The 23,642-nt window shown below is 47.5% G+C and overlaps 1 protein-coding gene across 4 annotated transcripts in view; it reads left to right on the forward strand.

Moving 5' to 3' along the window:
* The first annotated feature begins 326 nt into the window (after positions 1-326).
* The window catches only part of KLHDC8A (kelch domain containing 8A), a 28,896-nt gene continuing 5,580 nt past the window's right edge, over positions 327-23,642 (forward strand). The window contains exons 1-6 of one of the 4 annotated variants that reach the window (XM_084610882.1): positions 327-669; positions 5,487-5,701; positions 8,475-8,534; positions 15,242-15,308; positions 15,510-15,941; positions 20,830-20,994. In XM_084610882.1, coding sequence (XP_084467008.1) covers positions 15,566-15,941; positions 20,830-20,994 — 541 coding nt within the window. In that variant the 5' untranslated portion in view covers positions 327-669; positions 5,487-5,701; positions 8,475-8,534; positions 15,242-15,308; positions 15,510-15,565. Of the gene's footprint in view, positions 670-5,108; positions 5,702-8,474; positions 8,535-14,915; positions 15,022-15,241; positions 15,309-15,509; positions 15,942-20,829; positions 20,995-23,642 lie in introns of those variants that run through there. The other 3 variants (XM_084610879.1, XM_084610880.1, XM_084610881.1) reach the window with 3 other exon arrangements.

Consider the following 23,642-nt stretch of genomic DNA (forward strand, 5'->3'; position numbering starts at 1 on the left):
TGCATCTGCCCCCATGCCAGGGCAATGCTAAGACTATCCATAAAAATGAGGACACCAGCTGGAGTCAATCCATGGATGGATTTTTGTCCTGCTTGTTCTGTAGTTGTACTTGACATTGTCCTCTGCTCTGACCATATTTAAACATAAGTTGCTAGACGAACCTGTCTTTCTCTCTCTCCCACTCATCTAATGGAACAGTCTGACTTCCAAATCTGTTTGGTGGGTTTGTTTCCATGGCAGTTGTTGTCTGTCTCTGCGTCCCTCCCTTTCATTACAGAGCAGGCCCCCAGCAGCCAGTGAGATGGTGTAGGTGGAAGGAGGTCTAGCAGCTATATACACTGCTGTGGCTTTTTTACCATTTAAAAAGCAACTTCTAGGCTAAGCCAACTCCTATCTTTGTATATGAAGACTCTGGAGTCTCTGTAGCATGTTACGTAAGCTTGGTTCTTGAGAGACAGTTATTTTCCAGCTTGTCAGGTCTGGCTCAGACAACAGGGAAGTCATCAGTCATGCAATGAACACGTTGGCTTTTGTGGCCGAACTGATCTACCTATCGCTGCAACACATTTCTCTATCTAGAGCAAACCCTCTTTCTTCCACAGTCTTGATCTTTCACTTCTTTTGTCTTTTGCAGATGTTAATGTGATGCAGTTTATTCTCGCTGGGAAGGTAAGTCTCACTGAATTACTCTTTTAAGAAATGATTGCCAGGCAAATGAAAGATCGTAATGTTATGTTTTAAAAAGCAGGGTGTATTAGATCTGATGGGCTAATAGCATTAGCACTTATGAACGATTTTATTAGCATTAGCAAGAATGAAACCATGAGGACAGAGACTGTGCAAGCTTCCCCACATGCATCTCTGTTGATACATTCATGATCAGCCCTGCAACATCTCTGGTATCCTGTTAGTATTCATATTCCTGTAGGACCTACAGATCCCAGCTAAGGTCAGGTCATGTGGTGTAAGGCACTGTGCATACACATAATAAGACCTAGTCCCTTCCCCAAAATAGTTTACAGTTTAAAATAGACCAAAGGTGGGAGGGGAACAGAGAGATGGTGTCTTGTCCAAGATCACACAGCAGGTCAGCGGCAAAGGCTGGAATAGACCCCCAGGTGTCCTGAGTCCCAGTTCTGGGCCTTCCCATTAAACTCCCCTAGTACTGGCTGTCTCAACCCATTTTATGTTGCTCTGTAATGTAACCCATGCCAGCTTGCTGAGGCGCCCTGCGCCCTTCTAGTGATGGCTGGGCCACCTGGAGGTTGATGAGCCTGCGACAGCCTTGGCTAATAAGAGAGGTGAGTCTCTTCAGTCGGGCATAACAACTCATGCACTGGCTGGAGGACAACACCTCCAGTCTGTGACGGATTTTGAGATTTCAGAATTTGGCTTTGTTGGGCATCGGAATGAAACCGGAATGCTTTTTCAAAATTCAATGTCAACAGCTTTTGATTAGATCTTCTGTTCCATGTGAGAGACATTTGAAATGAAGACCTTTCAAAATGCAAAAGCAAAATGTTTCATTCCCCAGTTGTTGAAACGGGACATTTCAGCTTTGTTTGAATGTTCACTTCTTCCTTTCCCCTGTGCCCTCCACCCCATTTTTTCCCTGAAACAAAAATTCAGAGGAATTGATAGGACTCCACTAAGTGTTTCGAGTGTGATGGGGGAATCTGCATTTTCCAGTGGCAAATGGTTCCATTGAAGTTTTTCTGAGCTGTTCTAATCCAGAGATCTCAGGTTTGGTCCCAGCTGTTGACCATTCACCCATGTTTTTCTGAGGTGAATAAATGTCCGTTAGGGAGCATGGCAATCTCCATTTTAAAGCGGCTGAAAAATGAGTCAAACGTTTTCACCAAACAATTTTTTTCTTAAATACTTGAAAATTCTACAACAAATATTCACTGGAATTTCACTTTTTGAAATTTTTTGACCAACTTTCTGTTTTCATTTTTCATGCCACAGGCTCCGGAGTCTAAAAGCATCTTAATGTATGTAATACATAGTGATAGGCACTGTACAGACATGTAAGAAGAGGAATGATCATCATTAGAGGTGGGAGCCTAAGCCGCCAAATTGGAACACTCAGGGAGTTTGAATCCAAGGTTTCAGAGTATCCTAGTAGAAACACAGGGATCAGTAGACAAACCTCCTAGACCCTGACCCACAAAAAGAGGTGTGTGACTTTGTGTGTGAGAATAGTTCCACTGGGACTACTCACATGCTTAAATTTATGCAAGTGCTTAGGTGCCTTGATGGATGGATGGAGCTCATTTGCATCTTTTCACTTACTTATCCATAGTGGCTGTTTCATTTGGGGGCACGTCAGATTCCGTTTCCACAGTTCCTTCCCCTTACCTTATAATTTATATTCTACTCAACCAGGTGTTTCATGGCCTGAGAGGACTTTTTTCATGATGATGTTCCCACCTCCATAGCAGTCAGCTCAGATCTTGCAAATTCCTTGATGTCAAACTTTTCAGCTGTCTGGATTGAGCTGTAAACAGTCTGTTAAATAATAATAACTTATAAATACTAAGTATCTAATAAAACCAAACCTCTAATAAGCCCTCCATTAAAATGCACGTTGACATTCTTTTTAATTTTTAAAGAGGCAAATGCATTTGTAATTAGCATTTTAACATTAGATTGGCCATGTTCCTAAGGTTTCTATTTAAATGCAAATTAAATCCTCCCGCTGGAAAGCTAATAGGAGATGAAAATAGCTGGTAGGGGATGGGAATTCGCTTTCATGTGGAGTCATTTTAGTCATCTTGCTGTTGATTTCTTCATTTTTTATGGCCTGGTTTGCTTTAAAAATAGAGCTCCTATGTAGAACTGCATGAAACATCTGTAATAATTAACCTTGCTTGGTTCCGGACAACACTGAAAGTTGAGCTCAGAGTCTCCGAAAGGTTTGCTAGCTTTTTGCAAAGGTGGACAAAGGTTAGAACTAGTCTGGGCCCAGTTTTAGATGATCTAGTGCTTGGTTTCACATAGTAATCAGGTGAGAGAGGAAGGATGGTCCCGTGTTAGGATCCTGGAGTAGGATTTGGAAGTTTCGTTTCCAGCTCTGCCACATGCTTCTCGTGTGACCATGGACATGGCACCTGGGGCCAGATTTTAAAATGTATTTAGGCATCTAAAGATGCAAATGGGCACCTAGGGGGCTGGAAATTAGCTGCTTAGGCTCTTTTGAAAATCCAACTAGGTGCCTATCTGCATCTGTAGGCACCTAAATACCTTTAAACATCTGGCCCTTAACTCTCTCGGTGCCTCAGTTCCCAATCTGCAAAAGGGGGACTCCTTGTCTGAGCTAAGCACACATGCAACCCACACTAAAAGAAACTGAGTCTTTGTTGCCCTGTACTGTCTGATGTATATAACAGCTTAAAGAGGCTACTACAGATAAGATAATAGGACAGGGTGGGGGGACGTTACAGGGGCTGAGCTCTTTAGGTCAAGTGATAGCTGCTCATGCTTTTAGATCTGAAGCATGCAGGTTCAAACCCTACTACATATCCAAGCCTGGGTGACTATACACCGATAGAGTGCTATGCATGTGCTGGTTTAGGATGCATCCATTGTCTCAAGGAGCTCACAGATTTAGGAAGTGATATCCAATGGGATCATCAACCATTTTCCCAGGCATATGTGAATGTGTGCAATTCAATATGAAGAGAGTCAGCAAAAATAAGTGGTAAAGAGAACGAATTAGAGAGAGTTTCATAGTGTAGGGAGCTCCTCAGTAGATGGTGACGTTGGCACCAGAAAAAACTGCTCTGGACCATTATGCAAATATAACTTTGGGAAGCAACTGCTGGGATATACTTTGAGAAACAAGGTTGGTGAGGAATATCTTCTGTTGGTGGAAGAGTCAAGCTTTTGAGCTCCACAGACCTCTTCTTCAGGGCTGGGAAAGTTAATCAGAGCGTCACAGCTGAATACAAGATGGAACAGATTGTTAAGCATAAGGAGTTAACACATGTTCCAAGAAATTGTTCAAAATGAAGTGGGCAATTAACACCAACCATCATAGGACAAAGGCAAGTTAGTGGGTTACAAAGTGTTGTAATGAGACATAAAACCAGTGTCTCTCTAGAACCCCTGACCTTTGGTGTCTAGCAGAGTTATGAATGTAAGATCCCAGCCTCCTCTTCTGAAGGTGTTGTGCAGGTTTCTTTTGAGGACAAAGACTGAGAGGCCAGCTATAGAGTATTTTTGTGAAAAGTGATCAGTTGCAGGAGATAGGGTGTTTTTGTCTTATCATTTTTCTGTGTGAGTTCAATTTAGAATCTAGTGATTGTCTAGTTTCACCCACGTTGTTGTTGTTGTTTGGGCATTTGATGCACTGGACAAGGTTCAGCACATGTTGTGATAGGCATGTGTAGGACCCTTGGGTCTTCAAAGGTGTGTGTGAGGGCGGGGTGGTATTGACCATCATAGCAGTGGAGATATGGATGCAGGTTTTGCATCTGTTATGACAGGGCCTGGTGCTGCTTTGAGATGGTGGGTCCTGGCCTTGAGAGGCTAGCTTCTGATGATGAGCTTAGCGATGCTACAGGATTGTTTGAAGGCCAAAAGAGAGGGTTTGGGAAAGATTTCTTTCAGGATGTGGTGCCCATGGAGTATGGGTTGTAACTGTTTGATGATACCCTCTTTGGGTTCTCGTGTGGGGTGGTAGGTGACAGCTAAGGGTGTGCAGTCAGTGTTTTTTTTTCTTTTCTGTATTGAAGCAGACTCGTTCGCGGCATTAGGGAGGCCCATTCCGTGATGTGCTCTACTTCTCTCATGGAACATCCTCCTTTGGGGAAGGTGGTTTCAAGTGAATCAAGCAGTTCATTAAATCTTGCCTCGTCCTCCGGGGCTCTGGCTCAAGCCAAACAGACACAAGGGATCATTTGCATCTCTCTCCCCTGCCCCTAAACGATCTAGGGTGTGGACTGAGCAGCTGCTTAATGAGATGCTTTCTGAGACCTTGAGCTAAATTCAGTCCTGGCTCAAGCAGGCAAAACTTTCCACAAGTCAAGGGAGTTACATTTGTCTCTCTAGGGCTACCTTTTGGCCCTCTGTGTCTCATTGGAAACATCTCCTGCTTTTCATCTTTCCTATTTTAGTTCTTCCTTCTGCCTCCCTTTCCCTATTGCTTTTGTTTTCCCTGCAAGTTCAGAGAGAGAGAGAGAGAGAGGCCCTCTTACAAAACATCCTGTGCTAGCACTGGGTGCCATAAAAGGCTTAGCATGGCTCTTATAATCCAGTACGTGTGTGTGTACACACACGTACACACACATCTCTCTGACTCAGGGCACTGAGAAATACAGGTGGTCACACCAGATGGGGATTCCTCTGACTCTAATTGGCTTTCATCTTTTGTAGGAAAGTGATTAGGTCAGTTGGATTTATGCAGCTGGTTGATTTTCTTTCTCCCCCCCCCCCAAGAAACCCAGTCTGCTTCTTTCTTGCTTTACTTTCCTCTTAACAAGGGCTGCAACCTCCTGGGAGAAGGAGACAGACCAACGCACAGAGAGAGAGAGAATGGCTGTTGAGAGAAATGAGACAGAGGAACAAGGGAGAGGAAGAGAGATTCACAGCTGCTCTTGCAGGAGTTTGGTGTCTGGACTTACTTGTATTAAAGTTGCAGAGCATTCTGAATAAAGAGCAAGTCTTCCTTGGGACCCACCGCTGCCTCGCAAAAACTGTAAGTACAAGACATTTTTGAAGTATTTCTTTGGCAGCCGAGAGAAAATTCCACGCTCGCTAGAGGTCATTGGGTTATTAGTGTGTGTGTATATGAGTGCAAGCCTTGCAAGGGAACAGCTTCTTCTTTCACACATGAGCATAGCTTCTAAGGCGCAACCTGGGATGAATCTTTAAGAGCATTAGTGTTCTCTAAAAGAAATACGTGGGTCAGGCCAGGGTGGTAATTTTCTCTCAGTGGTTGCTTTTTAATTGCTTCAAAGCTAAGGTTGCATTGAGTATAAATTCTCAGAGGGTGCTTCCAGTTGGCATCTCCTGAGGATATATCTGTGGGGCTGCAGCTCACCTTGCCACAATCCAAAGCCAGACAGTGTCAGCCTTTTGCAGTCCAAGCCAATCCTTGAAGGAAAAGAGGCCCAGATCCTCAGTTGATATAAAGGGATGAAGTCGATGGAGCTATGTTAATTTACCCCAGTTGAAGATCTGGCCCAAGCTCCTTAAATTATATTTATAGAGGTGGCCTAAATGCCACAGGGATGGGTATATCACGAATATGATTGTTGAGGCTGAAAGATATGAAAGTGAAACTTGCATATTTGACCCCGTGAAAAATAAAATGACTTGTAGAGATCAACAGTAGTTTTGACAGGGTGGGAAGGAGGAACACAGCATGGGGATTAGGAAGATCAGGAAAGGGTCAGCGTTTGCTATGTGAAGTGGTTTGTTTTTCTTTTGTAGGAATTGTAGCTCTGAGTCTCTCCTTAGACAAATCCCAGGATGAATCAAGCAGTCCAATAAATCTTGCTATAGCCTCCGGGGCTCCCCAGCCACACAGGGGCAAGGGATAATTTGCATCCCTCTCTGTCCTAACAGGCAGAATTTCCAGAGGTGTGGTGCCCACCCCCTCTAAAAATCAGACAGTCATTTCTTTCTCTTCCGCCCCTGATCTGGGGCTCCTGCAGATTTACCTTTGCCCTGCTGTTAGCTGTAGAATATTTCCTTGCAAATGCCGTTCTGTCCTCCTGTTTAGCAACATCGGAAAATTACATTTGGCATGATAAGACGGCAAATAACAATCTCAAGGGGCTGCTAATGGGGTTAAAACCAGGCAGGAAGTTAAATATTCATAGTCTGCTGTCTTTGCATTAAAACTGTGTGCATATAAATTAAGAATGAGCTCAATGAACTGCCCATTGTAGCAAAGGTCTCATCTCTCCTCACAAAGTTTCAGGTAATTCCCATTTACCAAGACAATCTTTCCCTCTCTCTTTCCACACTGAAAGCATCTTTTCCGCTGCACAACATTTTGTAGCCATGGAATCCTGGAAGAAATAGGGCTTGCTGGGGTTTTGTCGGGTTTTCTGGTAGCTGTCGAGAGACTCGATTCAATTTGATGGGAGGTCAGCAAATGTCCAGTTCAACCTGAATATATATAGTTCATTTAGAAGCCTCAGCTGTCAGGCCTTGTGCAAAGGGGAAATAATGTTGGCACCAGAGTGCCAGTTTTCAGAATGATTTAAAGCCTTTGCAGCTAAAACGTGGTATAATTTGGGGTCATTTGAAAGCACAGGCTGGTAACGCAATACTGTGTGGGGCAGGATAATCATAAAATAATGCTCTAAGCTCACAGCTTTCAGATCCGCATATGGAAGGCCTTCCTATCTGCAGATATTGCTGAGCTGCACCGCTTTTCTGCGAGGGTAGCAACAGCAGGGAGAGAGGCTTTATTTGTACAGGATCATGCTGTAAAGCATGAAAATCTTTGGTAAGAGGGCCAGATTTCCAAGTGCTCAGCACTCACAAAAGGCATCCGAGTTGCAAACAAGATGCTGCTCCTGTTTAGGCACCAAAAGAAATGGCCAGAATTCCAGGGGAGCTCTGCAACTTGGGTGCCCACTGCGTGCTGAGTGCTTGGAAATCTGGCCCCATTATGTGTGTTTCGCACTGAGAAATCTGGCTCGTTGCTTTTCTGAAAATCTGCCCCACGGTGTATTTCATGCTTTGCTCATTGGCTATGTCTTCACTGCAAAAAGGTGCATTTTACATCAAACTTGGTTGCTCGGTGTAAAATTCAAATAGAGAAAAGATATGGGTAGTTTTTCACCTCCATACAGCTCCCAAAGGTCAACCCCAGGTGGTGGGCAGAGAGTTGACCTTGAATAGCTGCATCAAGATAAAAACAACAATGCCTTGCTTCCACTAGGATTTTACATCGAGAGAGCTACCTTGATGTAAAAACCCACTTCTATTTGCAGAGAGGACATAACTAACGAGGCCTGATTCTGCTAGCCTTGGGGCTTTTGCCACTGATGTCTGTCAGCCCACGAATCGAGCCCTTTGCACTAGGTTCACCTTGGCTGAAATTCATCCAGAACATTCCATGCAACTAAACGAACCAAAAAAAAAAAAAGCACGTGAATTAAATTTTATATATTTTTAGATGAGCTGAAGCAACTGATCTTGAAATGAAACATTATAATCAAAATTTACAGGACATTCGCTTGTCTGGAACGTTTCAGGACACAGCATGTGTTTATTTAAAATACATTGCATCCTGCCAACTTTTTGTGCATGTAGCAACAGGACAAAAAAGGTTGAAAGAAATATTCATAATTATTTTTTTCCCCTGGTTTGGTTGTATTTTGTTTCTCTGTAAGCTTCCTATTCTGTTCTAGAAAAATGTGATTTTTGTTCCTGTTGTATTGTCAGGAAGCTCCAAGTTCAAATTTTTAAAATGCTGCTTCTTGCTTCTCTGTTAACGGCACGTGTAACAGGGTGTGCTGGTGCTGTAAGGCAGGCCTACGGTTCAGTTCTTCTCTGAACGTTTCACCAAGGTGAGTCAATTGAGCTGGATGAAAGCTAGCGTGGGTATGCTGCATGAGCTGCAACTGCACCCCTTGACTGCAATACCCCAAGAAGTGTACACAGTACAGGGGTGGAAAACAGCCACAAGGAGATGTGATCTTCAGCACAGTCCTTGTGGTGATTATGGAGCATGTAGCTACGGGCTCCATGCCGAGGCCTCCCTCCTGCCACCAGGTGTCCCATGAAGGCTGGATCGGGATCCCACGTGCGCTCCACATCCGCTCAACCTCATCCTCATATGTTCCCACAGGCTCTAGATGGTGACATTCGAAGAGCAAGTATCAGCTCGGTTCTCAGCCCTGAAGCACCTCCCTTGAGACGGTGTCTCTATCTCCGAGCCATGCTGCCTGTAGTCTCCTCCTGCTCTTTTTAACTGAGTGCAGGCAGCCGGTATGATTGAAATGAAGCAGCTCGCTCACAAATGTAGATGCTGTGCTTGGGGAACAGGAGAGGAGATCTTTCGCCAGTGTTTGCATAACATTCCCAACCTATAGTTGCCCGTCTTCCTGTCTCTGCTGCTGTGACTGTCCCCAGAGTATTGAGAATAATTGTGGATTCAGCTATTGGTATTGGTTTGCTGTCATATTATTCACAGCAAAACATTCAAGCCTCCTTGACCGTTCAGATAGCACACAGCAGACCTGCACAGCGCTTATCTGATGTGACATTTAGGTGAGTACAAGAGCTTTCTTTTGGGGTCAGAAGGAATATAGATTTCTGGTGTCTTTCTCAGGCTGGTGGCTAATCTGCATCTGTCTATCTAGCCCACTCCTTGGCAACAGTGCGACCAGTCTGGGGAGCTGTAATATGGTAGCATCGTGATCCTCAAAGGGACTCTGTCAGATGTCATGGGCTTAGCTCACCTCTCAATTTACAGCAGTGTAAATCAGGAGTAACTTCACCAAAGCCAGCAGAGTTCAGAGTCGCCTGTGTAAAGCCAATGTGAGATGAGAATGAAGCCCTACATTTTTAAGAAACACAGTGGCAAATCAAGCCTTGTAACTCCATGGAAATCAGTATCATTCCATCAGCTTGGAGCATGCAGTGGTGTACCAGGCTCCAGATTTCCTTAACCTTTGGTATAAAATGAAAAGAATTGTGAGCATCACATTTACTTTTCAACATCTAAGACTTGGAGGGTGAAAAGAGACTCCCTTTCTTTTCGAGTCATTCTCTAGTTAGGTTTCACTCTCGGCTCTCAGGCACTAACTAGCCACAAGGGTACAACGTTTGGGTTTGCTGATGCTTTAGGACAGTGTTTAAATACAAACAAAGCTGTTTTCACTGGAATGAAGATTCAAGACTTAAGTGGCTCTTAGGCCTTGCTGTGACCCACTGCGCAGGAGTTACCATTACAGCATGATGCCCTTTGAAATATGAGAGTCTAGGAGAGGAGAGAGGTAGCAAAAAGGACCTACCTGCATTCTAGCAAACCTAGGTGTGTTTGGAGTTCATTCCCCGCCAGCTCACTCATGCACAATCACTTTACTACAAGACTTAACACACACAGCTGTTAATAAATTTCAAATGGCTGTTTCATGAAGAGCAAATTGCTGCAAATAATGTTGCTTTAAAAAACGTGGGCCTGGATCTCCAAGCAGGAGTGACTCTGTGTAGCTCTGTTGACTTCAATGGAGCCACGCCAGCTGAATATTTGAAAAGTAACATTAATTGTGTGTGTTCTGCACTCCCCCGAGATACCAAACAGTGAGCTGTTCAGAGCGTGATGGAAACCAGAGGGCAAGGAATAATGGTTTTGTCTGTAACAGCTTCCAGGTTGTTGTTTTTAACTCTTGTAGAATGCAAACTATGGGCTAGAGCAGTGGCTCTCGACCTTTCCCGACTACTGTACCCCTTTCTGGAGTAGGATTTGTCTTGCGTACCCGCAAGTTTCTCCTCACTTAAAAACTACTTGCTTACAAAATCAGACATAAAAATACCCAGTGTCACAGCACACTTTTGTGTCCATTCTTATTTTTACCATATAATTATACAAATAAATCAACTGGAATATAAATATTGTATGGACATTTCAGTGTATAGTATATAGAGCAGTATCAACAAGTCATTGTCTGTATGACATTTTAGCTTGTACCGACTTCGCTAGTGCTTTTTATATAGCTTGTTGTAAAACTAGGCAAATCTTTAGATGAGTTGATGTGCCCCCTGGAAGATCTCCGTTTACCCTCAGGGATACGGTACCCCTGGTTGAGAACCACTGGGCTAGAGGCTTCCGTTGCTGCGCACCCTTTGCTCCCATCAATTTCACCTCCCATATTCAGGCCCCATGTATTTTTCTTTCTTGAGGTTGTAAATTTCATGCCTTCCCTGCCACCTTGCTTTCAACATCTTGTCACCTGCTTTGAACCACAAATGCACTGGGTGGTCAAGGGATGCCCCGCTGCTAGGAGCTTTTATCCTGGCAGTTTCTGGCCGAGAACGATTCGGGCAGCTCTGGCAGCTGGCTCAGCATGACGAAGAGAATCTCTCCTCTCCCATCTCCTTTGATAGAAAAGCAATTACTATTCATTTTTGTTTTAATATAGCCATTTAGGAAGAAAATGTTAACGCTTCCAATTTGTTTGGTATAATTAAGTGATCATTCCATTTGCCTGGGAGTAGATGAAGAGGAACATGGCTGAAGTAGGTTGGGGCTATTTGCTCAGCACATTAGTGACAGCCATACAGTCCCGAGGCATAGCACAGTTATTACTTGGGAGTGAAAATCCTAGTGCCCCTTGAGAGAGGTGGGAAGGACTAAGTGTTTCAGGCTGACCTTAACTATTTTTTATTGTATGTTGTTTAGAGGTGGACGGCAAGGCTAGAAGATTGTTTCAATGCCAACGCAGCAGAATTCATACGAGGTAGCAGATTAATGCACTAGACGCTCCCCTTTGGATGCCCACACGTGGGTTCCATTTGACTTGGTCACAGCTGGAATGAATTTGGCAGGTCTCTGCTTAGTCTGTCCTCACTAAGGGCCTGATCCAAAGCCCAGTGAAGTCTGTGGAAAGACTCTTGTCCACTTCAATGGGGCCAGGATCAGGCCTATGGGTTTCCTATGCTCTGATGCAATTGGGAGTCTCTGATGCTCAAGTGTGAGGCTCAGGGTTTGCTCCAGGACAGGATTAAGAGAGGTCACTGGCTGAACTGTCTGGGAATCCCAGCAATGAAGGGGTGGGGGGGACCTTCAGGGAAGGGCTGAGGTGCATTGGCTCATTACTGCATTGTGTAGGAGAGCCCAGACCTGGTATGTACAGTAGAACCCCTATTTTGCTAATTAATTGGAGTTTCAGGTCATAAAATCAAACAGTTCATAAAATTGAACAGCTCAAATACAGCAGGTGCAGGGCATAAGTTGCAGCCTGGTTCACTGCGCGACTTTCGTCTTGTCATTCACCCCATGGCAAAGCGATTCCCCAAGCACTGAAGGCATCGGAATGGGAAGGGATATCTACTTGTTCGTCATCGCTTTTGTTCTCCCGTGTTTTTCTCCAGTTGGGAAAAATGGTTTGTATAACTGGTTGGTCATAAGACTGGTGCTTGTGAAATCGAGGTTCTACTGCAGGGTGTGGAGCTTCAGGTCAGGGCCAAGATCAGTTAGCAAAGCTGTCGGGGGGAGTCAAGAACCCAGCACTGGAAAGCAGGTTCCTCAAGATCAGGACTGAGATGCACTGGCAGGGCTGTATGGAGGCTCAAGACTGGAGTAATCAAATTGCTCCAGGTCAGGAGGGAGATGAACTAGCAGGATCCCTTAGGCTGAAAGAAGCTTGCATAACAAATGTCTGCACTGTGCAGTGTTCTCAATCCCTTCATTTTCACCACCATTGCAGTTCCCTAATGAGACCGCTGAATACAGACTGCGGGATTGTGACGTTGCCTCCCTGTTGTTGTTAGCCCCTTTATGTTTGGGTTACCTTAGATTTTGCTCCTAGGCCCTGTTGTCTCAGTTTTGCATCGCTTTTTTCCCTCAAACCCATGCTGAACTGGAGTGACCACCCACTGAATCGTATGCAGGAAAGTCTGCTTCTTTCAGGCCAAACTGCACAGAGGCCTCGGAACCCTGTGCCTCTCCTGCTCCAATGAGGATCATGCATTTCACAAGGGAAGCAAGGCAACTCAGCACGGGGCCGCATGATCCGCTCAGGCTGCTGCCAAAGGCGCTGAAAGGGTTATAGCTCTTAGCAGCTCATGTGTGAAAAGAGTTTGATGGATCTCAGTCCAGTTGTCGGTGGTCAGCTGTCTGCATCACAGTTGCTCTCCCTCTATTGGCAGTCCCAGTGAAGAAGCCAAGAAGTGATTGGGCTAGGCAGACTGAGCTCACCTGCAGGTGGTCCTTACAGATCAAGGCTAGCGATTGATGGGCAGGACAGTGGGTGCGAAGTTTGCTTTGCTGATGCCAGTTCTATGCCCACCCGGGGATAAATAATAATAATAGCTTGCTGTTCTATAGCACTTGCCATCTGTGGATCTCGCGGGGCTATACAAACTATCATTATCCCAACTTTCCTGATGGGGAAAACGGGGGATTAGTGATTTGGCCAAGGACATCCAGCAGGTCAGTGCCAGAGCTGGGCACAGACAACAGGTCTCCCTGCACTACCCACTGTGCCATAGCAGGGCTATCAGTTCTGTCCTTTGCCACAGCACTGAATTCAGGCTGGAAATTTTCAGCCATGCAGAGCCTTTGTGATAGCCCTGGTTCCTTTGGCGTGAAGAACCTCTGCCCCTCTTTCCTTCTGGGGAGAATTTGCTCATGCTCCACAGTGCGGTTCAGTGAACCCATCAAGATACCAGCTCAGATCCAAATCGATGGGTGATTAAAGGGAGTTGTAGGTGGCTGTTGCTAGGCTACAGACTCTCTCAATCTGCTCTCGCTGTCAAAAGGTTCTGGGTTGGGGAGATCTGAAGCGATGCGGCCGGGACTGGAGGAGTAAGTGCTTCCCACCCTTTCAGTGTGTGTGGACAGCCCTGTCGGCCCAGAAGCAACCAGAGGCTTCTCGTGTGGGAGGCCTGGCTCCTTAGGAAGCAATGCCAGGCATTGCATGAGATGCGCTGTGGGTTAGTAGGAGGTGCTGCAGACATATCTCCTCTGGAATTCTGTGATGGCTCCTAGTTCTGGCAATGGCAAGGGGCATCCCAGCCACTGCCTTTGGGCAGAGCCATGATCTGCAAGTGGCTGTGTGAGCTCAGGCTGCTGGGATGGGGTGCACAGGAGTGTCTGGGAGCAAGTTGTTTCCTCTCCCTCTGCTCCTGCTGTTGCAGAGGGACGTGGGGCTGGCCTTTTCCCCTAAAAAGCCAGCTGTCCCCTAAAAAGCCAGGACCACGCAGCCAGTTGCTGACTTTGCTTGGGCATGGGGCTTGCCATTACCTTATTTTTGAAATAGGATCATAGGTACGAAAGCGCCATTAGGCTATTGATCCTACCCCCTCCCCCATCCCAAACAGGAGAGAGTCCCCCCCCCCCCCGCAATAGCGCAATCGCAGTATCAGAGGCTTAAACTGACGCCATGTTCAGTCTTAGCCAGAAGGTTGAGACGAGATGATGGGCGTTAGCTTCTCTAAAACAAAACCGTGCAGAGGAGCAGGCTCAGGCTGCATCTCACATGCATCAAGATCCCTAAAGCTCCGGAGGAAGAGGGCACCAAGTCAGATAGGCCTGCACTCTGGGAGTCCAGATTCCTGTTTTTTTTCCCCATCTTGGACACTGATTCACTGTGTGACCTTGGGCAAATCACTTCACCTCTCTGTGCCCCTCTGTCAAATGGGGATAATGTTACTCTGTGAAGGCACTTTGAGATCCTCCCCTGAAAAGCGCTATAAAGGAGAAGTATGAAGCATTACAATGCCAGGTGCAGGAAGGTTTCCCATATAGGCTAACAAACCTCCACATGTGCTCTCCTTTGATAGTGGCAAATATCCATTATTGCCAGAGGCCTGAATTTCAGGGATCAGTTTGTGACACTTGGAGAGGAGCATTGGCTGCTGGAGCCAGAAGTGCACCTATGCTCTGTACACAGTGTGTGTGTCCAGGGTGCTGCAGTCCCAGAGTGATGGGATATATAAATTCTACTTTACTTTAAGCAGCTCTGGTTACATAACGAAGGCTGAGTTTCTCACTGCGGTTTGCACCCCTATTTATACACAGGTGTGAGTGCGTGGGTGGCTGCCTCTCTCGCTCCCCTTTTGTGTGTCTGCTCTCCTCTGTCGCTCTTCATTTGTTCATTTCCCCTGAAGGTTTGACAGCTATTCAGGGTGAGAGGAAAAAATAATCCCTGGTTTCCAGTGGTAGTTTGGGACTCTCTCTCTCGCTCTCTCTCTCTCTGCCCTGCTGGGCTGCTTTTTGGATCTTTTACAGTTCAGCTGTAATGCTGCGTGTGACAGTCAGAGAGCTGTGGCTAGAGGGTTGGTCTCTGTACTCCAGCCTTTTTGCCTTTCCCAGCAGGAGGTACCATGGTAGGTTTCCCTGGGGGTTTGGGAAGACGTTGACAATGGGCATTAATATTAATCTTGTCAATGAAGAATTAAACAAAGAAAAGTTCCTCATGAGCTAAGAAAGCTCTGAGCCGGGGAGCAGACGGCTTGCAGCATCCTCGGTTGGAATGTCCTGTGGGGGAGGGGATGCTTGGAAAAGCGGGGGAGCGAGCTGAATCCAACCTGTGCCTTTTATTTTTAGGACCTGGCTCCGCGTGAGCTGCTCTGGCAGATGTGGAACTGCAGGATTAATGGAGACGTGATGAAAGGTACCGGCTCCTTCTTCTCTCTCTCGCTCTCTGGTAGATGGGACCTCTCATTATGGGCGACTGCATGGATGCATTGCTCATGAAGGGGTTGCTGTGCTCCCGGCTGCCCGGCTCTCGGGGGTGGGGGGGGGCTGTTTCTTTGTATATTTCTCTGTTGGATTTTGTCTGTGTGTGATGCTTATCTCTGGCTGTGTTTTGCAGCTTAGCCAGCCCCCTGGCAAGCAGGACAGATGCTGCCTCATCCCTGACGATCCGCAATGGAAGTGCCCAGTACCAAAGACTTCCAGTGGAAAACCCTCGCCCCACTCCCCAGTGGCAGGGTCTACTGCTCGCTGGTGGAGGCAGGCGGCCAGGTCTTTGCCATCGGAGGCTGCGATGGCAACGGAGTCCCCATGAACTGCTTCGAGGTTTACTCCCCCGAAGCCAACCACTGGAACTCTCTCCCTCCCATGCCCACGGCCCGGGCCGGAGTAGCCGTGGCCACCCTGGGCAAGCGGATCATGGTGATAGGAGGGGTCGGGATGAAGCAGACGCCCTTGAAGATAGTGGAGATGTACAACATAGATGAGGGCAAGTGGAAGAAGAGGAACTCCCTGAGGGAAGCCTCCATGGGCATCTCCGTGACGGTGAAAGGCAAGGAGAATTTGTTTCCTAGGCAGCGTGTGGGGAGTCGCACTGCAGAGAGAAAGGGTGGAGGGTAGGACATGGGTTCAGCTTATGTATCTAGCCAAACAGCTTTCAGAGGCACTTGGGGTGGTGAGGGGCTTTGAACAGGGGCAAGGAAACAATCCCCCTTCCCAAACCCTGCACTGGGAACTCGAGCTGAGCCTTACCTCAGGTTGGAGAAGTTGGGTCAGGTAGACCCCTCCCCCTTGCAATGTTCAAACGAGGCAGGACTGGACCAGAACCACTGTAAAGAGGACTTTTCACTGACGCTGCTGAACCCAGACAGACCCTGTGGTTCCCACTGGCTCTCCAGCTCTGCCTGTGGATGGTGAGCACTCTTATGGCCGTGATTATTTTAGACAGGCACAAGCTGCATTGCTGCAATCCAAACTTTCCCAACATTGGGTGACTTTTGGATCCCAGGTTTTGGCTTGTGCCCAACTCTAATTTTGCCGGTTTTCTATAAGGCAGAGATGCCATAGGGGTTATGTAGGGCCTAGTTCTGCTCTCAGTTACACAAGTTTCAATCCCGGATTGAATGGAGAGCAGAATTTGGTCCTTGGGATGGTCCCATTCATGTGTATTTCCAAGGTCTTATGGCCTGATTGTCAGAGATGCGGGAAACCTAAAGCTCCCGTTCATGTCACTGGCAGTGATGAGTACTTAGCACCTCTGCAAACCAGGCTACAAGAATCATAAAATGGCTTAGAATCCGTGAGCGGAGACAATTACTGTGACTTTTCCCAAGGGGCTACGAATAGGAACAAGTTGCTCTCGGTTGGCATCTATTTCCAAGGGCTGTACAATTGAGATGGTAGGCTCCTTATCTCTCCTTCCATTTGGGCCACAGGATGGGTGGGATCCACCACTTTATCTGGTTTGGCACTTGTACCACTGCCCTCTGGAGAAACAGACAATGGAGCAGGCAAGTCTACTGTAGCCATATTGAGCTACTAAGTAGACAGGTGCAGTCATTCTGCCTCCTGATTTCATTATAAATGGGAAAAGCCTTGAGCTTTCCCTGGCCCACCCCAGCTCAACAGCCTTTCAGAAGTCTTCCAGGGACAGGGCTGCAGCTGACCTGGGGCTCCTCTGGCGGGGGGGAGGGGGCGCGTTCGGGGCCATTGATTGATCTGCCCTGGGGCCCAGAATCGCTGTCGGTGGGCCTGCCACCGGCAGCACGCTCACCCCGCACCACGCTGCATGTGTCCCTAGGGCCCCTCTCCACCGGCTCCCCCGTGGCCCCAAGCGGGGAGGATGCATCCCACCACCCAGTGGCTTGACTGGTGAAGGGTCACGGCCCGGGGGGAGAGGTGCCATCACATCACATGTGCCTCCTCCCTCCGCAGACCACAGCAGCCGTCTCAGTCCGCCCCACTCCCTTGTAGCTGGAGTGGTGGAGCGGCATTGGTGGGCATGGTGTGAAAGAAGCCAGCCACCAGCTGGCAAGGGAGCATAGCGCAGGGAGCAGCAGCCAGCCGCTGCGCAGGGACACTCTGGGGGAGGCACCCGGGGGCAGCGGGCAGGGCCAGTGGAGCCGGACCCCCGTGCTCTGAATATTGGTGGAGCATGGGCACCGCGGGCCCATGTAACCCACCGCCTATGCCCGAGGCCCCATTGTGAACTCCCTGAACCTCACGGCCAGTTTAGGGAGAGTATCAGTAGGTGCATTTCCAACAGTCAATGCCCTAATCTTCCTTGGAGAGAGGGTGGCAATTTGCCCCTGAAAAGGGCCAGGTTGCGATACCCTATGGGGCTACTCATGGAATAGGGGGATTCTGCAGCATCGGTAGGGATATCCCAGCCGGATCCCAAAATTTGCACCCGTGTAAATGAACCAACTGCACAAGTGTGAATGGAGCATTGATGCCTCCCATTGCCTGATTCCCACCGCTTCAGGTACTGTCATTAGAGGCACAAGGGCCCTGGTTTGCACCACTGACTGAACTGTGAGTGCAAAATGCAGGTACAAATTCTGTGGTGCAAGAAAAGGAGGTGTCTTTTGGTGAGCTCCAAACACTCCTCTTTCCTCTGCCTTTCATAATACTATGGCATTAAATGGACAAATGGAAAATCCTTGTATCAGGGCTCTGGCTTGCCTATTTAGGCGTCTTGTTTATAATTTCTAAGCGGAGGCCTGGAATATTAATTTCCTTTGGAATGTGCTGCCATGCAATGAAAAGCCCCAAGCTGGGAGCCATGTTCTTATGCAATGAGCCCGAAGGTCAGTTAGCTTCCTGACGCGATCTGGATCATGAACGCGTCTTCTGCCTAATGGCCAGACAGCTTCTTTGGAAGTGGTTGGGTTTTCATTTATTTTTAGGTGGATTAAAAAGGATACTGTCCAGGCATTTTAAAAAAAACCAAAACCCAATGTTTACCATTATCGAGCTGGTTTCATCCCTGCTGTAAGTCTGCTGGCTTAAACACAGATACAGCAGGGATCAATTTGGCCGGAGAAGTCTGGAACATAAATCCTTCCCACAGTATTTTGTCTTCCTTGAGCAGACTAGTTTGTTAGTGTAAGGTTGTTCAGAAGTTGGGGGTGGGGGTGTGTGTGTATATGCTGGTGTGTTATAGGGTTGCTTGGGATTGCTAAGGGCTTCCTATACTGGTTTATTATTGTAGGGATGCTCAGTAGTGCTCTGCTCTGGGTACACTGGGAGATTATTGTAGGGATGCTCTTGTGGGCCAGGCTGCTGCCATTGGGTTCTTGGATTTCATTTCTGGGAATAGAAAAGCCTAGAAGCGTTTGTGTAGGAGAAACCCCGCCCGCCCCCTGTGTCTGTATGTAAAGGGTTCCATCGGTGAGGACTGCATTTGTTGTTACCCAGGGACAGATGTGGGTGACAGGGAGTCAGCTATCAACAAATCGGTTCTGTGCCTTGTGTGTGTCCTGGCTTGGGTCACAGGACTCACCATCTTTTGCCTGCTCTGAGGCGGTTCAAACGCCCTCCCTAAGTATGGGCTGGAGAGTGCTGTGTTGATTCTGCTGTAATTTGAGTGCTCCTCCTGTTTCTATGACCTCATCTCCTCTTCCAGGGAGAAATAGCCAGGTACTCGTATCCAGCCAGAGTGAAACAACACAACCGGCTCCTCCACAGCACCTTTCGCACCCTGCCCCCTCAGGGGCCAAGCAGCCCCAAAGGCAAACAGTCACCCCACCTTAACCCCTGTGATGCAGGCTAGGACAGTGGGGCATCAGCTGGGTACAGGGAACACCTAGACTGAGTAGCAGGAGGGGCTATGGGTTGGGATTGAGGTGCTTTGGCTGAGCTCCACATGGGAACCCCAAGGCTGGAATAGCAGGGGGTGCTGCAAGTCAAGACATAAGGCACCAGCAGGGCTGTGTGAGAGCTCAGGCACGTATCTGGCGCCAGCCAGGGATCTTAGTCCTCACTGTCATGAGCCCCATTTCCCCTCACAGAAGGGATGGTCTAAGCAGGCTTAATTCTGTCTCCGTGCGGAGGGCTGATCTCTGGAGATCCCTCCCAGCCCTGCATTTCTATATCGAAAGCAAAGAGCCCCTGTGTGACCAGGCTTTTCCCTCCCCCCATGACCCTCTGGCATTATTTCCCTATTCTCCAGTCATTTATTTGCAGCTCCCACTGTGCCACCAGTTCTCACCCCTACCATGTGTGCTATATTGGGCCTGTAGGGGTCTGTCTACACTGCACCTGGAACTGAGCTTCCCAGCCCAGGCAGGTAGACTTCAAAGACATGCTAGCATGCTAAAAATAGCAATGTGGACATTCCTGCTCTGGTGCAAGCTCAGGGTCTTAAGCCCACCTGACCACCTAGGGAGCCCAAGCTCCAGCCTGAGCAGAATGCCCAAGTGGTTATTTTTAGCTTAAGCCCAGCTGGCGGGAGTCTGTCCGCCTGGGCTGGGGGGCTCGCTCCCAGCTGCAGTGTAGACATCACGGAAGACTGAGATTCAGGCTTGTGAGTTGCTGGGAATGTGGCTAATGGACACGGGATCGGCTCCGTGAAACGCAGACGCCCCTGTCTGCAGTGACCGTTTGGTGGCCCTGAATAAATCAGGCAGGATGGCAAAAGCAAGCTGGGTGAGAGAATCAAACAAACCCCACCCCTTGGGTGAAGCTGCTTTTCTAGTTCAGAGCACAAAGGTGCTTTATTTGCTGTAGTGCTTAAATATCTGTCTAGGTGCACTGGGAGGGGGATAGAGGAGGTGGACTCATATTCATTCCATTGTTAGGAAAGGGAAGAAAGCCTCTTTGGCAACTGCTTCTGGTTCATTAACCCTTTCCCTGCCCAGGACAAGTGCCGTGGTGCACTGGAATGGGCCTGACAGTAGAATACCTACTGGTCTGAGTTATTGCAAAGATTTACATGGCACAGTGGGCACCGCATGAAAACTGAGAGGGTGGCTCCCAAATATTCTTCGTGCCAAGGGACTATGGTCACTCTAGACCCAAAGTTACCTGTGCTCTGGGCAAATATGCCCTCTCACTTTTAGGGATGTAAATACTCTATCTCAGAACAGATCAATGACTCTGAGGTTCTAGAGAGTGCTATTTACATGGAAGGAAGAAAGGCACTGCGGGGGAGTGGATAGAGCACTGAACTGGGGCTCAAAAGTATCTCCATGACCTATTAGCAGTACAAGGGCTATGACATAGAGTTCAGCAGTTCTGATTCTGTCCAGTAGAGGACAGTGCAACGAGCCCAGGCATGCACAAACACACACCTGCATGTTCACATGCATGCAATGCATGCGTTTTTGCACCCTGGAGATTGCCCTGAGGGCAAGTGTCTTTTTCGTTGTCCCAGGAAATAACTAGGATCTGGATGCATTCCTGAGCTCTTGTGGCCTCTGCTTCTCTGCCCTCTGCAGACTACAGAGTCTATGCGGCTGGTGGGATGGGACTGGACCTGCGGCCTCACAACTACATGCAGCACTACGAGATGCTCAAGGACATCTGGGTGTCACTCGCGACAATGCCCACACCTAGGTACGCCGCCACTTCCTTCCTGCGGGGCACCAAGATCTACGTGCTTGGTAAGGATGGGCCTTGGCTGCCTCCTTCCTTGTTCTTCTGTAGGGGGTCTGCTGGACAATAGCTCCTCTGATCCGTGTGCTCCTGTGAACGCTGACGGTGAGAGAATTCCTAGAACAGACGCAGACTGACCTAAAACCTCATAGGAGGTTCTGGCAGCTGCTTCCGTCCACCCCCAAGTGGTGATTTTAATGCATCCCATGGGTTTAGCCACCATTAGAAATACCAGGCCTGCTCTTGCATCTGCTGAAATCAGTGGGATTTTGGCCATTGGCGCCTGCAGGTTCAGGGTTGGGTCTGTTATGAGGGAGATAAGTTGCCCACTCAAGTTGCAGACCAGAGACACCTGCACAAGTACCTGGCCTTTAATAACAATAAAAATGCTCTGTCTATACAGAGACCGTTTACGTCTTCAAAGCCCTGTACAAACATAAGGGTCTGATCCTGAATAACAAAACCCCACTGATGTCAGGATGTCATTGCCCCTTTGTGGGGAGTAAGTATCCTTATCCTCCTCTTGTATATGGGGAAACTGAGGCAGAGGTACAGCACTACTTGCTTAAGATCACACAGCAAGTCGGTGGCAAAGCTTGAATCAAAACCAAGGAGCCCTGACTACACTCAGATCCCTTGGTAATGTTGCCTCTCTTAAGGTTGCTGCAGAAAAGAACCTTTGATGCATTTGAAGTTTACCCGCTTCTACTGATCACACAGTGTGCAAGGCCCTTCAGCAAGCGTGCATTTCCAGTCTTCAAAGACATGCCGAGCACCTGAATGGGAAATAAATGTATTCATTTGCATTTGATTTATAAAAAGAATAATATGGCATCTTTTGCCATTAAGTACTAGCTGCCTCGGCCGTTCTAGTCTATCACTTTGAGTTCTTGGCCATGTTGTGGGCAGCACCAGTGCTGAACCCAGTCTGAATTGCAAAAGTTCCTGAGCTGGCAGTACCCATCTTACTGTGAATTAGCCTTGATTACACTGGCACGTATTTAAATACCTTTCAGTGCTAGCTATCCAGCGTCGCTCTAAGTGCGGAACATGAAGTGCATGGTGCATAAAAAGGACATGTTTTCATTGTATGAAATAGAAGCTGGGAAAAGTCTAGTTCTATTTAGTTTCAGGTTCAGGCTGTTGAATTCAAATGAATATTTTAATATTTCTTTTTTAAAAATGTCCTTCATGGTGTTACTAATGGCACTTCTAGACTATTACAAAGGAGAGAATTTTAAAGCATGAACCAGTGTTTTCAACTTTAGTAATTTTATTATAAGTCTTGAGAGATTTGCTGATTTTTCTTAAAGCCCCAGCTCCTGGAGTCATGTGATTATTTGAATCTCTGAGCTTTTATTTTTGTTTTTAAAAAAACAAAAACAAACTACCTTTCCAGAACACATGATTGCAGAGAAAAGCTTGTAAACATAAATCCTAAAGACTAAGGAGGCAAATAAAAAGACCACAACATTTATTATTTAAAAAAAATCTTGAAGTCTTTGTCACATTCTCAGGATTTTTGATGGCCTGACTCATGATTTCAGAGGGGTTGCAATTGGCAGTGCTGAACCACCATTAGTTATACATTCCTACCGTTTGTTTCCTTTTTTGCACTTCACTCTCCTTAGGCCTCATTTTCATTTGAACTGGAAGGTGTAATTCCCAGCTTGCATAGACATGCCTGCGCTAGTGTAGCTGGGGCTACTGCCCTAGTACGTACCCGGGGCTCCGAGTGGGTACATGCTCTGGCGCCTAGCCCAAACCACCACCCGTGCTACCCTGGCGACAGTGCTGTTTTTAGCATGCCAGCTTGAACAAACCTACATGAGGCTGGGGATCACACCTCCCAGCTCCCATGTAGATGTAGCTTTAGGTCAATTGTTTCCGCTTACTGTCCATAGTCCGTTTAATTTTCCAGTCCTTTTGCACTAGCTCAGTGCTGTCACGTTTGGGTTCTTGCCCCTACAAGGGAATGCTAAATTCAGAGTCCGTCAAGGAGGAGGGACGCAGTAGATCACCCCAGTCTTCCATGTAGTCCAGTGTTCTGTTTCCAGCAGCAACAAGCACCATAATATTAACAGTTACGATGATTTTGAATGGAAGTTGGGTACCATCTTCCTTAGCAGTTAGGTAGCTGGTGTGGTTGAGAACACTGTCGATCAGCTGAGGGTAATGTGCCATGGTTTCCTAGTGCTTCCCGATCTCTGTCGTATCCACCCGTTGTCTCTTGTCTTATACTTTGGATTGTAAGCTCCTCGGGGCAGGGACCATTTCTCTGGTCTGTGTTTGTACAGCATCTAGCATAACCCCCTGCCCGGGGTTCCTAGGTGCTTCCACAATGAAAATAATTAATTATTAAGCTGTTCTGAAAATCCCAGCCACTGGCTTTTGTACCTCAGCCCCCCGGCCCTATCCCACCGCTGCCCCCCCCCCGAAAGCCTCACATGTTGTCTTCCCACTTCCTGTCATCGACTCTTTCCCCCAGCACTGACCTTCCCCTGCATCCCCTGGCTTCGTGGCAGTGACATTTCCATGTGCTGTCATCCTAGAGCAGCTGGGCTCCACGATGGCTGTGCGGCAAGGAGCGCGCCACACATCAAATCACATTTTTAACCTTGTTCAGGGAACCGAGTGATCCGTTTACTTATTGATT

This window comes from Lepidochelys olivacea (assembly GCF_965140295.1).
Source record: "Lepidochelys olivacea isolate rLepOli2 genome assembly, chromosome: 21".
Lineage (NCBI taxonomy): Eukaryota > Metazoa > Chordata > Testudines > Cheloniidae > Lepidochelys > Lepidochelys olivacea.